The 16883-nt window shown below is 40.2% G+C and overlaps 1 protein-coding gene across 2 annotated transcripts; it reads right to left on the reverse strand.

Annotated features, from left to right (window-relative positions):
* Positions 1-459: 459 nt before the first annotated feature.
* cdk11b (cyclin dependent kinase 11B) lies at positions 460-16616 on the reverse strand. 2 transcript variants are annotated; one of them, XM_058389571.1, is made up of 19 exons: positions 16557-16616; positions 14422-14552; positions 13749-13864; positions 13396-13523; positions 13168-13312; positions 11900-12048; positions 11389-11526; positions 8726-8815; positions 8486-8611; positions 8185-8256; positions 6300-6496; positions 5135-5347; positions 4922-5027; positions 4680-4801; positions 4253-4360; positions 3984-4100; positions 3586-3734; positions 1330-1519; positions 460-1094 (listed from the first exon to the last, which is right to left on the reverse strand). In XM_058389571.1, exons 2-19 carry the CDS (start codon positions 14530-14532, stop codon positions 1002-1004), a joined length of 2370 nt encoding a protein of 789 aa, XP_058245554.1. In that variant the 5' UTR covers positions 14533-14552; positions 16557-16616; the 3' UTR covers positions 460-1001. The 2 variants fall into 2 exon arrangements, with proteins under 2 accessions (XP_058245554.1, XP_058245553.1); XM_058389570.1 differs by having other exon boundaries at positions 13168-13315.
* Between the last annotated feature and the right edge of the window lie 267 nt (positions 16617-16883).

Consider the following 16883-nt stretch of genomic DNA (forward strand, 5'->3'; position numbering starts at 1 on the left):
TCATTAGTGACTTGTGACTACTGAAGAAATGAAAACGCAGGCAAGACCACAGCCGTCATCCAAGTGAGTCAGGGCTACTACCATGAAACACGATGCTATATAATACCTGGGAATTGAAAGCACTTTATTTCTCATTCCGCTTTATAAACTCCCAAATCATTAAGTGTCCATGACTAAAGTGGAGAATATCGGCTTCAACGGAAAGTCACTCTGGCTTCTTCGCTAATAAAAAATGAAGGAGGCGGACTTGATTGTGCCGAGTGTGTGCAGTGCAAAGGATGACATCATTTTTGGACATCTGGTGCTGGAGCTGCTTTCAAGGCTGCCCTGACTGTTTTCCCCACTTTTTTGTCATTTCTGTTTTAAACGTCAGTTTCATAACGGTCCTTAACTGTTGCTTTAAGGTAAAACAAAAACAAGTGCCTTTTGAAATGTGATAAAGTCGTAAAAGTGTATAAATAGACTTGGAAATAGTTTATTTCTTACAACACAATATCACCTGCGTCAATGACCGGCGGTTTTGGCAAACTGCATCATTACACAACTCCAGTTATGAATCCAGTATGTGTAGGCTGGAATGCAGTTTTAAAATTGAACAGTCCTTTGTCTGTCGCGTAAAAAAAACATGCGAAAATCAAAATCCGTAATGATCCTGCTTGGTGGAATAGAGTGGAAGCTGAAACTCAACTACAAACGGGACAAACAGCAGTAAATGACTGAAAAAATTGAGCAAGAGAAAGAAAAAAAAATTCAATTACATCAGAAGCCAGAACCCCAATTTGGGATTAAGTGTGACGGAGGAGCAGTTCATCGCCTCTAACTGCCAGGAGTAGATGAACAGATAGAACTTGAAGGTCTCTGTCTTCGGACTGTTTTTAACAGTTTGCGTGAAGGAGCCTCTGAGGAAAAATTGGGTCAGCTTTCAGGGAGTCTCTTTCAAACCGAGTCCTGGCATTAGTGCCACAAAGAGCATTAAAATCCCAAGCCTCTGGCCTTTTACCTCAGAACTTCAGACTGAATCCTGGGCCTGACTTGGACAGTCCTTGGTTGGCTGTCGTCAAGTGGAAGCCAGTGTCTTTCAGATCGTCATCACCCTAAAAAAAAAAAAAACAAGACAAATAAAAGAGGTGAGAAATGTGAGCATGAAAATGTGGTCCAGAAGAGTCATTAAATTTGGTTGTTTTGGCTTCAGCAGAGTTTAATTTCATGGAGGGATGCATTAGGACTACTGTCAAGTGTATAAAAGATATAAGTGTATAAAAGATATCTTGAGTTCCACATTAAGCCTTCCAGGCACAACACTGGCAGTATAACAGTGGTGTCTCCTACCAGCTGGCTGTAGCCCAGGCCTCCCTCTGGGGGTCGGGGGCTTGTTCCTCTTTTCACCCGCTGCTGTTCGCTCTTCGCCGGCCAAGTTGGGAACATGGAGGGCTCGATGGGGAGTGGCGATTCCCGAAAATACTCGTGCTTCAAAGCCTCGTCTGCACTGATCCTCTTGGCTGGGCAGTAGGTAAGGAATCTAACAGTGAGAGATGGTAGATTTGATTTACACATCAGACAAAATGGCTTGCATGCTAGCCCGAGCTTGTATTTTCCTTGAGCTTCTCTTAAATTTTAGCCACGAATCCATCAACTGCATTGTAAAACAGCTGACTTAAAACACCATGCAAAAATATTTGGGTTTTGTGGATTACTCAGCTTTGTGTAATCTGGCAGCCCCGCTCTACTTTGTCTGCAGCTGTCTTATCCCTACTGCTTTTAACTCCTCGCATGAACAATAATTCTACTGTAAAAATCCGAATCAATCCAAATCCACAATGGTCTGGCAGGAGTCTGCCGTGAAGTGCAAGAAATGTGCAATGATAGCAGAGGGGTGACGCTCAGCACTGAGTGGACTGTGTAAAGGATTACTCAACAGCTACATATGGCCCAGTGCGCTGCACGCTGATCTTGATTCCGCTAGTACCTTCTGTGAATCCAACATGAGCCATCACAACTGTTTATGTGATGGATGCTTGTTTAACTAAAAAGTACATTTTCCCTCTGCTTGTGGATAAACATTCCTTGTTTTGTCAGCCTGTTTCGCTCTATGTGTCTCATCTCTCCAATAAACAGTCCATCACATGTGAATGTGAATTTCTTAAGTGAATATGGCAGAAAGATTTACTCAAAGCTACACACTAACATGGTGGTGGTGGGGGGGGTTAGAGATTAGCCAGAAATATGTTTTAACACAAATATGTTTAATCATCCTGAAACAATACAGACATCCCTGGCTTTGAGACAAAACTTCTCTCAGATTTTAGATATTATGGACAGTATAGCCGTGCTCCCCTGTCAATCACAGTGACACTAACCAATCACAGGCATCTGTGAGCTTATGTATGAGGAAGAGGGCAGATTTTCGTGGGTTTCACATTTGCAAAGGTTCACATGTCTGGAAGGAAGCACAAATGAACCTGTCTGGTTGGTAGCTTGTTTGCAGTGAGGGAAAGCTGGATAGAATGGTGAATAGGTAGGTGACCAAATTGGGGAAGGAAAATGCTGCAAAACTACAACAGCAGTGCAAACACCAAGTCTGTTTGAAAAAGAAAACAAAAAGACTTCAAAATAAACAGTAGTCCACCCTGTTCTAAAAGCCTGTCTTGTTTATTTGTGATGTCATTTGTATACTGTTGCACGCCTAAGAGCTTATGAAAAGCTAGCCATAAATCCAAGCAAGAGGGAAAAGAAGTAAATAGGTCTTTTCCTGACATCATCAGGGTTGCAGACTAGCATGTGTAATCTGGCTGCTCTTGCTGTCTGCCCTGTGTCTAGCATGTCAAACAGATTCCTGACAGACGCAAGCCCCTGCTGCTCCAGACAGACCCAACTCAAAGACACGGGCGTCTCCTCACACCAAACACGCGGTGCACGTGTGTACAGAACACACACGTGCCCAAGTGTGAAATTTACAAATAACCTGACTAAAATATTTAGGTCACACAGTTACAGAGCCTCAAGAAAAATATCACATTTTTGGGGAGTCTGCCATGTTGGCTTAGCATGGAAATTAAATAACACACTTGATTTTTGGTGTGTTGTTATAGGAAAATGATCAACAGCTGGGTGTTGTGGTTAGAAATGATGATCAAAATCTCTGATATAAACTTGTGATTTGAATTACGGCTGCCACTATTGTACACCTAGGAACCTATAGCACCCTTTTGACCAATCAGATTTGAGAATTTAACAGTGCTGTGGTATAACATACCATACTGTGTTGATATTATAGTGCATCGAAATGCTTACCCGCTACCTTTATTACTGGGAACATAATACGTAGCAGTAGACTTTTTTTTGTATTTATTTATGCACTGTTTTTACCCTCTACAACAATTCCTTATACATATTTCGCTCGGTGAAAAATTTCGATTCCTATTTTCCTGTCCATTTGGACTGTAAAACATATGCTCCTCAGACAAAAACAAAATCACAAACTCCATTTGATTAAAAGTACCTACCTTCGTATAAAAACCTAATGCTCTGAGACTGTGTGCATGGGTTTGTGTCTCTCTCAAAGCAACCTGAAAATCCAAAACGTACTTGTTCATGAGGTCAAAGCCTTGGTCTGAGAGCAGAGCTCCGAAGCGCTTGCGCAGGTTGTTATAGGGATATTCTGTAAAAGTCATCTTCTTCACCGCAGGCAGCTCGTTGTATCCTGGCCAAATCTTCTCGCTGGGAGAGCCGAGGTCCTACAACACAGGAAAAACCAACTGCACACACGTTCTCGCTTATAACACAAACAGTTTTAAGAGGATTTGGGGGATTTTGCACAACTTTAAAAAAAAAAATAAATAAATAAATAAATTAAGGGTGTGTTTGAATGCTTTTCCCCTTTAATTTTTCCCAAAACACTTCAATTTTCCTAATAAAGTCTAAAAACCAGAGTTTCCTTTCAAAGTACAAGATTTTCTGAGATAAGCATAAATAGAAAAGTTCACCTTAAATATTTTGTTGATCTGGTCAATTTCTGACTTGCCCGGGAAGAGTGGTTTTTGGGTCAGTAGCTCACCAAATATGCAGCCCACTGACCACATGTCCACAGCTGTGGAGTATTCCTGTCGTGAAAAATACCATCAATCGGTTTACACGGCCTAAGTAAAGTTGCATTAGCATATTCTTTCGAAAACCTGCAATTTGGCATTTGATTTTAGAATAAATGTAAAGGCTAGGCACAGCTTTTACAGTTTAAAATGTATTTATTACTGACCTTCGCCCCCAAAAGAAGCTCTGGGCCACGGTACCACAGTGTGACCACCACAGGTGTGTAAGGCTTCAATGGGGATCCATACTCTCGTGCCAGTCCAAAATCGCCAATCTACACAAGACAGAAACCACACACGTCAACTCGAGAACATTATTCCTGACAGGACGACAGTCCAAAGTCAAACAGCTTTGATGGAAAGGGAAGACTATTGGAAATAACAGCTATTCCACTGTGTACTTAACCAGCAGATGAAAAATATCATTTTACATTCTTATTAGAGAATGAAGAGATTTGTATCTCTGTTTAACCATTAAACATTAATTATTTTATGAGATCTTAAAATGTAAATAGAAACCAGTTTCCGCTATAAAACAAGGAAAATTTTAGGCGCCAAGAAAAAGGCGGACATATTGCCAAAGACATGTGGCACCTTTAAAATGCCCTTGTGGCTCAGCAACAGGTTGGAGGTCTTAAGATCACGATGTAGGATCCAGTTGTCATGGAGATGGCGAACTCCTCTTAGTAGCTGAATCATCAGTGTCTTCACTTCACCTATATAGATAGACAGAGAGAGAGAGAGACGAATGGAAGTCTTGTATTTGTATGTTACTTTTTAAATGACATATAACCCCTTCCCTCAAACCCCACATTTTTACAGAGGTGGTAACTAACCTGGTAGGAAGGGCTGTTTCATAGTTTCCATAAGACTCTTTAGGTCATGTTCTACGTAATTCATCACTATGTAGATCTTATCCATATTACTGCCCACAACAATCTCCTGCAAGAAACACGAAATATTAGTTATGAAGAAACCTTACAAATATTAACTTATCTAAGTGAGGTCAGGAAAAAGCATCTGAACAGCTCTAGGTCTAAATAGCTCACCCTGACAGTGACGATGTTGGGATGTTGGGCTTTCAGGATAGTGTTGATCTCTCGGAGAGAGGTGATTGGAAATCCCTCTTTCTCTTTCTCCATCTTCAGCCTTTTAAGAGCTACGATCTCATCAGTTTTCTTGTCCTTGGCTCTGTATACCACCCCATATGTGCCTTCCTCTATACGGTTCAGACACTGGAATTCCTCCACGCTACGGCAGCCCTTAAAACAAAGCAGAAATGCAGGAATCATGTGCATGTTGCAACGTTCTGTAGGATGGTGAGTGTTTCAAATACAACATTTCTCAACGTGCTTCAATTGGATACATACAAAATAAACATACAGAATCTGTATGCACGGATAAAAACAAAATGGCAGAGGAAGCTCAGTGGTTAAGCTGCTGGACTACTGATCGGAAGGTCGCGAGTTTAAAACCCAGATCTGCCAAGTTGCCCCTGCTGGGCCTTTGAGCAAGGCCAATTTAAACATAATCACATTTTAACAGCGCTGATTTTATGGTAATATCCAGCACCTAATATAAGACATGATTGATGGAGTTGTGGGCATTTCACGGAAACCTAAAAACCCAACCAAACATACTGATTTTTAAACTCCACATGTTTCCTGTTTTCAAACTTTAAGGCTAAATGTTCACTGCATGAAGTATACCTCTGCTCCTTTCACCAGTGCCATGTCACTTGAGGAGCGTGTATGTCTGCAATACAAAGCATGAATGAACCTGGCAGTTGTTCTATCAGTGTTTACTGAAGGTTACTCTCATAAAATGAGGTCTAAAAACGTGAAGTATGTTAGACATATCAAGTCGTATTGACTTGATATGTCTAACATACACGTATTGAATTATTGACTACTGAGTACTAGCAGTAGCATCTAAGGACACTCTGTAAGTACTCATCCCCATAAAAAACTAAAAGTTAGACAATAAAAAAAAAACAGGCACCATCAAAAAAAAAGGCAGTTGTGGCAGTTATTAATATTTCATCTACATCATCGAGACAGAACTATATGTAGGTAGGTACAGCCATTCATGGATGCATACAGTGCACCAGATTTAATTACGCAATGAAAAGAAATTTTCAATGAGATTTGTTTGCCTCATAATTGTTCAAAAATCCCTTTCTTTAGAGTCGTCGGTGATGGCCCTACTGCATACCTGTAACGCAGGCAGATATTTGGGCAGCTCTTTTTTCAGCTCGACAGGTGAGACTGGTGGTGAATCTGGGACGTAATTTTCCTCTGGTGTGGCTGATTGAGAATGAGACTGAGGGGTCACGTCTCCCGCGTCTATTTCCTCACCCTCGTCGTCCTCGACACTCTCCTCTGAATCATGATCGAACCGTGACTCTGGTACTGTGGAGAAACGCTTGTGTTAACAGGAAAACCTTATAAGAAGCAATCAGTATTTTTCCTGTAGCTCACTAGGATCCAGCACCATGAAGCATAAAACAGAGAGAGTCCTTTAGAACAACTAAATTAACTGAGTCGGATTTTTTCTTCTTAAGAAAGCATAACACGCACGTCAGGTTAACTGCCTTTTAGCTTGCTACAAATATAAACAGTCATGTAAAGAACTAAGTACACCTTATGAAAAGTTTTTCCAACATATTTGGACATACAGATATCTGCTCTTTGTTTAAACACTACTGATAAATAAAAGTCAACAAGTGAACAGTCCAGTCATCATTTATACAACTGAAATAAACAGACATGCAAGTATATGTGGAAAAAGTTAGCAAACCTCCTACATATGCCACTACTTCACATGAAATCAGAAGCACACGAGCTGGTGCTAATGATTAGAACCCTATAACAGAATATCTTGGAGGAACCCATTTTATTTAAACCTCAGATATGTGGTCTCGTTATTCTCTTTGTTATTGCGGTGTACAGCGTCATTATGTCCAGATCAAAAGCGCTCTCTGGGGCTTTTAGAAATAAGGTTGTACGTGCCTGTGAGTCTGGGAAGGGATTTAAAAAGGTTTCCAAAATCAATCATTCTGCTGTCCGGAATAGATTACCTACAAGTGAAGATGATTTAAAACCACTGCCAAGATGTCCAGGCCAAACCATCCCAGCCTATGGTTCGATGCTAAAAGAAGTCTCTAAAACCCCCAGAATTTCATGACAGAATCTACAGGTAGCTGCTTACCACTGCTGAAAAGTGCAGAAACCTGCACAAATTTGGTCTACATGGGAAGTATGCCAGGAAGAAGCTTCTCAGGCCAAGACTTAAGTTCGCTAAAGAATATCTAGGCAAGCCCCAGGAATTTGGCAAGACAGCATTTGATCAAAACAGCGTTATACAAACTGACAAGACGGGTAGGGGAAATGTTGTGATTTGGGGCCCAGACGACTTGCAATCACAAAACTGACGACAAGCTCTATTTAAAACCAAAATGCGCTTGAGGAGATGAGTCAAAAAAGGTGAAGCCGAATTGATGTCCCAACAGGATACTGATCCCAAACTTACAAGGAAATCCACCGAGCAGAGGCTTAAAAGGAAGAAATGGAGGGTTATGGATTGACCTAGTCAAAGCCCAGCTCAGACTTTGAAGGAATTCTGCATGGAGGAGTGGGCATATTCCCCCAGTAGATGTCAGAGACTGGTAGGTAGTTTTAGCTCATGCCTACATAAAGCTGCTTGGGCCAAATGGAACAGCTACTGAAGGCAAGGGCGTATTTACTTTTTTAATAGAGAAAATGGGTCTATTGTTTTTGTATTCAAGTAGCTAATCTTTATCTGGACAAACTGTTTTTCATAGTTTATCATATTCCCTCTAGTCGTCTAATATTTCCATCTTTCTCTTTACATAAATCTTGCATATTTGTAACTGGCTTTGCTTACATTTTTGGTGTGATACATTCATTATTCTTCAGCAGCACTAACCTATCGCTGCTTTTCAGGAAAAACAAAAAAAAACCTACAGCAAATCTACTGGCCTGCACAGCAGCCAGGACTTTATGAAAAAAAGAAAAGCCCATAAAATAAAAGACCGAAATGAGTCATCTAGTGTCTGGGTTTATAGGCCCACCCTCACCAGTAGGTATGTGATTGCCATTCTCTCTTTCGTCTTCCTCTTCTTCGGATTGCTCCTCTTCACTCACGTCTTCTACAGATAAACATAAAAGAAACGAGTCAATGATATTAAAAAGATATGGAGTGACCATTTCCAGCATCTGAATTAGAAAGCCAGTATTGTGAATTAGTGCTGCCAGAAGTGACTGGAAAAGACCATAAAACTGACCTGATATGTTTGTCTGCAAAGAACTTCAGTACGGTTTAGAAGAATGTAATTGGGAGCATTCAGGTCTAAAGCTGACCTGAAGATCGGTACTGACCTGCACTCTGATCAGATCCTTCAGAGTCTGATCCTGACTCTCCCTCTTCATTTTCTTCACTCTGGCTGCTGGACTCTTCTTCTTCGTCGTCGTCCTCCTCTTCTTCCTCCGAACCAGAAGCTGAGCCTTTAATTGCAAAAAAGACCATAATAAACTGGTAACCATCTTCATATATGTGAAAACAAATCAATATTTGATGGCAGGATTTAGTTTCTTGGGTGTGTGCATGCATGCGCTTACCAATTGAAGACTCTGCTGTACTTGTCTTTCGCTCACTGTCACTGATATCCTGAAGATCAGCCAGTAAATCCTCTTGCTTCTCTTCTTTCACTGAGGACAAAAACAATAATGCTTGTGCAATCAAAAAAACAACAACAATAGCATGGATGTCTGTTATATAACGGCCAAGATTAGGAATGCTTATCACGTTCGCAGCAATCTCCTGAAAACAGTGAAAGAAATCGGGTGATCTAATGGCCTCCAAGCAGCAGACCGCACAACATACTCCGCCAGTGAGAGAACTTTAATGGCTAGCACACGCCACTAAAAGTGTCTTATTACCACACAAGCTGAGCTAGAATGGTCCATTAAGACTAGGAGGAAAAACTCTGGCCGAAATTCATTTTACAGGGTGGAAATAACCTTATACGCACTTATTAATAGCTACCATAACAGTTGCAAAAGTGGCAGACTACTAGCCTTTAAGCCAGTGACTAGACTAATAAAATAGCAGTAAAATATTTGTGTGATATCAAGTATGAATTTTCAGGCCTCAAAAACTACATAAGGTCAATATTATAAATATACAAGATAAAGTGAAATGAGAAAAAAAAATTGAATTCAGAGCAAAACCACTGGGCAGTTCATCTGGATATTTTGTTATAAAAAATAATTATATTAATATTAATATAATAGTGTTGTGAGCTACATAAAGATGCTGGACCCTCTCTGTCTGGTCTGGAAATTGGTCCAAGTCTACAGTTCCCAAACCCCATTACGAAACCTACAGTGTCTGATATAAATACATATCATATTGTTGAAGGTCCATATGGAGACAGCAGACACTTAGGAACTGCAATTATCTAAAAGAAGCAAAAAGTAGACTAACGCGGTTATAGTGGATTTTTAAAAAAAGTTACGGGAGTTATGAAATCCCCATATGGTGTGGTTCATGTCTTAGACTCTGTCTGGCCAGGATAGCTTGGTGGATAAGGATCTAAGCCACATAATTACTTTAGGATGTAACAGGCGTGCACCTGCAAAAAAACAAACCCAAATATACATTGCTGGGCCCTTGACAAACATCTGGAGCAGCTTTGAGCTTGAACCTGTGCTCTGACTAGATGCTATGTAACAGGTGCTTCAAGCATGTATTAATATTCTGTTTCCACAATGTGTGGAAAGTACATCATGGATACAAGGCAGGATTAATAAATGATCAAAAGACATACAACACCTTGCATAATTAGTGTTAGAAAGCAAATGATGACCATTTCAGTTTCATGTTTAAAAAGGGGAAGGAATTTTGCACAACCACAAGTCCAGAGAGCTAGAGGATGTCATTTACCAAAAGCCAGTGATTGAGAAAATATGGAATTGGTCAGAGAAGCAGCCAGGTGGTGAAGAGTAACTGTGAAGGACAACCACTGCCCAGACACGAAAACAAGAACGCAGAAATGTGGTTATGGTTGAAGTCAAGATGGATGGAACTAGGGCAAATACAGGGCAATTCTAGAAAATAAAAAAAATCCTGTTCCAGTCTGAAGGAGACTTGAGACTGGCGCGAAGGTTCACCTTCCAACCCAAAACATGCTGCCAAAGCTTTGCTGAAATGGTTTAAAACCAAGAACCTGAATGTGCTCTGTCAAAGCCCAGATAGCGATCTGACTGAGAATATGTGGCAAGGCTTGAAAATTGCTGTTCAACAGTCTCCAACCAGTCTGACAGACCTTAAGTTTGCCAAGAAGAACGGGCAAAAAATATTAGGATCCAGATCTGTAAAGTTGATAGAGACATATCCCAGATGGCTTGCAGCTGTAATTGCAGGCAAAGTTGGGTCTAACAAGTATTGACCCAGAGTGGGGTGAACACTTTTCAATTGTACTGTAACACCAAAAAATGTGAAAAGTTTAAAGGGGTAAACATGGATGGACAATGGAAACTTAAAGTGTGTGTGTGTGTGTCTATGCACGAGAAGGACATCATGATAATACAAAGGGAAAAAAGTTCCACCACAATAAACGACCAATAACGAATCTACACTAATTCCACAAGTCTGCTTTATTTTACGGTAAAAGCTTATGTTAATAGTAAATACCTACAGGCACGATATATGCGGTGGAATTAAATACAATCATATAATTGAATTAATTATTTGACTAACTATATTAGAACACTGAGTACACTTAATCGCTCCAAATACTTTAAAACCCACACACGACAGAGCTGGATTTATTTTTAAGCCTGTGACTGGCTCAAAAAGCAAATTTCCCTTTGGGGAAAAGAGTGTTTATGTTAATATGTCAAAGAATTAGAAGGATTACAAAATGGGTAAGTATTTATTGATTTTGTATGTATGTGTGATGTGATACTGCACCTTATTGCCCCAGAGAATATTACCGACATGTTTTCAGGCTGCCTGGAATCAATGGCTCAGATCACTGATTGCTTGGGATCAACATATTGACGAAAACACTACATAATAATTGCTAACAGACAAAACATCATAGCTATAGCCAAAAGCGTCCAACAAATTTGACCAATAAAATATGGGGGGACCCTTTATGCTTGTGTCTCACCTAATCCAACCTTATAATTCATAATTGACAGTCCTTGATGATACCTCAGTTTTCTTGGGAGAGGACATGGTGAAACAGTGGTCCATTAGTACAAGTATGACTGACCTGGTCGCCGCTGTTCACTGCTCTCCGGTCTTTGCTCTCTCTGTAGACGAACGGGACTCCGGCTACGGCTGCGGTGCCTAGACTTGGCTTTGTCTCCATAATCCTCCAGGGCGCTGCCTCGGTGGTGGGAAGGAGGACCTGCACAAACATGAAGCGTTTACAGATTCCTCTAAGATTACTCGAGCAGTTAGTGCATCCTGAATTACTTGCCACTCACAGAGTACAGCTATCATAGAAAGTAATTACACATGGGCCTTCATATTCATGCTAGGAGTTTAAAAGAACAATCCTGTGCTTGCGAATGTGCCAATTCAAACAGTTTTCTTAAAAATAAGGCACAAAATAGCCACAAAAGGCGTAGCAACATCAAACATTTTTAGCTGCTGTTTTGTGTACAGGTTAATATAAATGTTATTATTTTACAGTTTAACAGTGACACCAACAGGACAAAAAAAAAAAAAAAAATTCCATTGTGTTGTCATAAATATCAGTGATATAGATAGACGACTACCTTCTCGCCGTGCCTCTCGCTCCTTGCGCCTCTCCTCAGCCCTCCTTTCCCTCTCTTTCTGCTCGCGCTGCTCTCTTTGCTCTTTTTGTTGCTGTTCACGCACCTTCCTCTCCCTCTCACGCTGGCGTTCCAGCTGCTCCAGACGGTCCCTGTGGACGACACAGGAAGAACTACTTGACGGGATGCAATCCATTAGCACCGATACATCCAAGTGTACAGCATTATTAACAACCAAACAACTCCCTAAGGCTCTTCAGCCAATCAAGCAATCACAAACCCAGTAGCTCAGCAATCAAAGTCAATAAATGTAATCTAATCCATTCAAATGTTCACACAAAACTGATTCAAAAAGACCCATAACCCTGACCAAAAAAAATATTATCAGCAGCATGAAAATGTGAGCAGTGGTGGGAGGTTCAAGACGCTACACATACAGCAAAAATAAGGAAAACAAAACAAAAAAAAGCTGTATAAGCACACTTGAATAAAGATTCAGCAACTCGTGCTGTTATTTCTCACTCAAGTGCTCGTTCGTTTTTTATTTGTAGACTAAAAGTGTACTGATGTACCAATATAACAAATGACTGACCATCAGACAGACGATCATGTAAAGATAATGAATTAATCTAGGTTTTTGTTCCACATACACAGAACAGGCATAACATTATGACCACCTGCCTAATATTGTGTTGGTTCCCTTTTTGCTGTCAAAACAGCCCTGACCCATCATGCATTGTGTATTCAGCATTAGCATTAACTTCTTCAGCAATTTGAGCAACAGTAGCTCGCCTGTTGGATCAGATCACACGGGCCAGCCTTTGCTCCCCCTGGGCCACCCATGACCCTGTTTCCAGTTCACCACTGTTCCTTCCTTGGACCACTTTTGATAGATACTGACCACTGCAGACCGGGAACACCCCACAAGAGCTGCAGTTTTGGAGATGCTCTGATCCGGTCGTCTAGCCATCACAACGTGGTCCTTGTCAAACTCTCTCAAATCCTTACACTTGCCCATTTTTCCTGCTTCTAACACATCAACTTTGAGGACAAAATGTTCACTTGCTGCCTAATATATCCCACCCACTAACAGGTGCCATGATGAGGAGATCATCAGTGTTATACACTTCACTGCTCATAATGTTATGCCTGATCAGTGTAAACTGCAACCCTTAACACTAGCTTTATACCACTATGTTAATGTCGCTGGGTCGACATTCAAAACAAATAGAGAAAAAGGACAACTTTTGTGCGTTTGTGTGTGTAATCACCTCTCCCTGCGAGAGTGAGCCCTGGCCTGATCCCGCCGCTTCTGTCGTTCATAGTCCCTGCGAACTTTGTTGTCCTCCTGCCACTGTCGCTTCCTCCTTTCGTTCTCCCGTTCCTTTTCTTTGTCCTTGACACGGGTGTGCTTTCCTACTTATGAACAACAAATTGCAAATTCACAAAATGAGCCGGTCTGAGAATTAGCACATAGTAATCACAGCAACAGTGGCTACCTCCTTCTGTAGAGTGGCTCCTGCGTCTCCTCTTATCCTTCCGCTTCTCTTCTTTCCTGTGGTATGACTTGTCTTTTCTGGACATCTGCTGAGGAGGTTTTATGGCTAGCGAGTCATCTTCCTCTCCTCTACAATAAATTGGAAAGAGCAGTTAAAATTAGTTTTCTGACAATATAAGTCAAGTTACAATCAATTTCTATTGGATGCTAAAATTGACTCTTTATAACAATTCTTTATGACAGCATCTAATACCTGCAAATACATTATTATTATTATTATTATTATTATTATAAAACGTGAGATACAGATGAGACAAATATACTATAATTAGGAAAGGGGGATATGTGGAGTACCTGTCTTCTGTTGAGTCTTCCCTTATGTATGGAGAGTTGCGTATTGTTATTTCCATCCTGTGGTCCCGTAATTCTCCTTCTTCTGGAGTGTCACGTTTGGATTCCCGATCATCCGTCTGCCCAAAGAGGAAAAAGATTGCAATTTTTAGAGCCCTCTGGTGCCTAATAGGATCAGCTGCACAAGTCGACTAAGACTTGAGATAACTGCAATTTCTGAATTAACTGAGAGAAATGACTTAAGATTACAGAGCCTTGAAAAAGTTGAGACAAATGACTTGAGACAACCGACTTCTGAGACAAGTCAGACTTCTGAGACATGAAGTAAGCAAGATAACTGGGACCACAAAGATCAGAGACAAATGACTTGAAATAACCAAGACACTTTAGTTAAATGAGAATGAGATAACTGAGACCCGAGATATCTGCGACTTGATATAATTGAGCAGTAAGATTACAGAGACTGAACATAATTGAGACTTAACATAACCAAAATTAACTGAGACTTGAGGTAATGGAGAAACCTGAGACTTGACATGACTGAGATGTGACATGGATGACTGAGACATGAGGCAACTGACTTCACATAACACAGACCTGAGATAAACGAGACAATATAAATGACAATGTATTTTATAATCAATAAGCCATAACTAAAGCACAAAACTCAGCCTACGTTTTTCAAGCGCTTGGGTTCGGTCTTCTCTTCAAGCTCTCGTCTGCGTTTTTTCTCTTGCAAAATTTCATCGAGTGTTTTAACCTTCCAGGTGTCTTTTTCGTCCCCCATCAGCTCCAAGTCACGACCAGCTGCAAGAAAAGACCAATAAACCAGTGATACATGGAAACGTGTTTTGTGTCACTTGACAGTGCAGAGAAACTGATTATATTTCTATATTTTCCTGCTGTTTTCTCTGGCTTACAGGTTTGTAAGTACACTATATTGCCAAAAGTTTTGGGACACCCCTCCAGATCATTGAATTCAGGTGTTGTTTTTCAGGGGTTGGGCTCGGCCCCTTAGTTCCAGTGAAAGGAACTCTTAATGCTTCAGCATACCAAGACATTTTGGACAATTTCATGCTCCCAACTTTGTGGGAACAGTTTGGGGACGACCCCTTCCTGTTCTAACATGACTGCACACCAGTGCACAAAGCAAGGTCCATAAAGACATGGATGAGGGAGTTTGGTTTGGAGGAACTTGACTGGCCTGCACTGAGTCCTGACCTTAACCTATCCTAGAACACCTTTGGGATGAATTAGAGCGGAGACTGTGAGTCAGGACTTCTAGTCCAACATCAGTGTCTGACCTCACAAATACACTTCTAGAGAAATGGTCAAAAATTCCCATAAACACACTCCTAAACCTTGTGGAAAGCCTTCCCTGAAGAGTTGAAACTGTTATAGCTGCAAAGGGCGGGCCAACTCCATATTACATTCATCTGCATGTAAAGGCAGATGTCCCAAAACTTTTGGCAATATAGTGTGTGCGCTTCAGTCTTGCAGGTGCCTCAGCACTTACAGCTCGAGAGTTCAGTACTTAATATTGTCCTCAGAAGCATAACATTGTAGTAGGTTTGTTCTGTAACCGCTCACAGCAGAGGGTTTGTGACAGAATGAGGGCCATGGCGAATTAACACAGTTGTGGTGGGAATTGAAGCCAAGAATTTTATATGAGACAAAACATAAAATCAGATTTTAACCTTTGGATCATGTTTGGAATTTTTTTGGGTCTTAAATGTTCAAAAAAGGTCCAGAAAGCTAATAGCGCTAACGTTTTAGTCAGAGTTAGTTTTCTTACAAGCGTTAATGCTCACTGCTCCTTTTATAAATAAACAATTATGATTTCTTAATAATGAAACGGTATTATACACTTTAATAGACAAACATGGGTAGCTGAATGTTTTTTTAAAACAAACAAACAAACAAAAACAAGGAAAGCTTGGTGAATAAAGAGCAAGGATGTTTCTAACATGAGTTAAATCACTGGCTCAAAGTGTTAGAAAGTTTCTTTAGTTTTTTTCTTAGACCTGCCATTAACAAGGTTATTATTATTATTAACAATAACAATAATAATAATAATAATAATTATTATTATTATTGGACTCATAGTTAATAACTAAATTTCCCGGTCATTTGTTAAAATAAATAAATAAATAAATAAAAAATTGGCTGAAACCTAACCTCATAAAATAGTTTTAAATAAATAATGTTGACTTTATAAATGTAAATAACTCTCATTAATGTGATATGTACTGAGCGGTTCTTGGACGCTTGCTTTATATTTAAAATAAATCCCTCAGCTAAGTGTTAATAGGAGTTTATAGTTTATATATTAAAAATCCCATAATAAAGGTTAATTTAGCCTGCTAGCTACTGAAGATTTCGTATAATCACTGGATAGCAACTCGGCCAATCGACCAACATAGCTTTTAACTGTTAACTCTAATCACATATTCAACACTAACAACAGTTAGCTCAGTTAGCACACGGTAAATAACGTGGGGCTAAATATCAAATACCTCCACACACGCAATGCACGTGCACTACATAGTGCATGGAGTAATAGCGGCTTGACAGCCTAGTTAGGGCACTAGATATCCTCCAGGGCGCTATTTGAAATGCGGCCCGCTTATCGCCAAGTCTAACTAGTAAAGTCGCGATTAGCCAGCTAAGATAACGTACACCACATTGATAATCGGTCGATTCCTAATTAGATATCAGAGAAACATTTGCATGCATTTAATTACGTATTTTAAGGCCATATAAAACGCAATATATACAACTATAAGTGTAGAACAGAAACAGATTACAAACCTGAAAGTTACTCGGCGCGTTTTTAAAGTACCGGAAAAACAAAATGCCTAGGTCCTGCCGCCTGAAAGTAGTTCCGGGTAACAGACAGGTGGCTAGATAATTATTGCCATCTAGTGGATAACTTTGCGTACTCCGAAACTGTGCTCTGTGCTAAATGTACAGTTTTTAGAATCTGCCATTTTGTTGAAGATATCAGATGCACTAGTTTAATCCCATAGATAGGATAGATAACGTACTAATGATGCAACCTAGCGGGCAGGAAATACTCACCTGTCTCTGAGGGGTGACAGTGGCAACTATACTATGTATACTGTGTTACTATGGCAA

Source organism: Hemibagrus wyckioides, linkage group LG05 (genome assembly GCF_019097595.1).
Source record: "Hemibagrus wyckioides isolate EC202008001 linkage group LG05, SWU_Hwy_1.0, whole genome shotgun sequence".
Classification (NCBI taxonomy): domain Eukaryota; kingdom Metazoa; phylum Chordata; class Actinopteri; order Siluriformes; family Bagridae; genus Hemibagrus; species Hemibagrus wyckioides.

What these genes read in the sequence shown, in the direction of transcription:
- cdk11b (XM_058389570.1), bottom strand. Translation starts at nt 14,532, where the DNA reads ATGGGGGACGAAAAAGACACCTGGAAGGTTAAAACACTCGATGAAATT. An exon ending in CCAACATCGTCACTGTCAGG is followed by an intron (nt 5,028 to 5,134) that starts GTGAGCTATTTA and finishes TGTTTCTTGCAG; the next exon opens with GAGATTGTTGTGGGCAGTAA. An exon ending in GAAACAGCCCTTCCTACCAG is followed by an intron (nt 4,802 to 4,921) that starts GTTAGTTACCAC and finishes CTATCTATATAG; the next exon opens with GTGAAGTGAAGACACTGATG.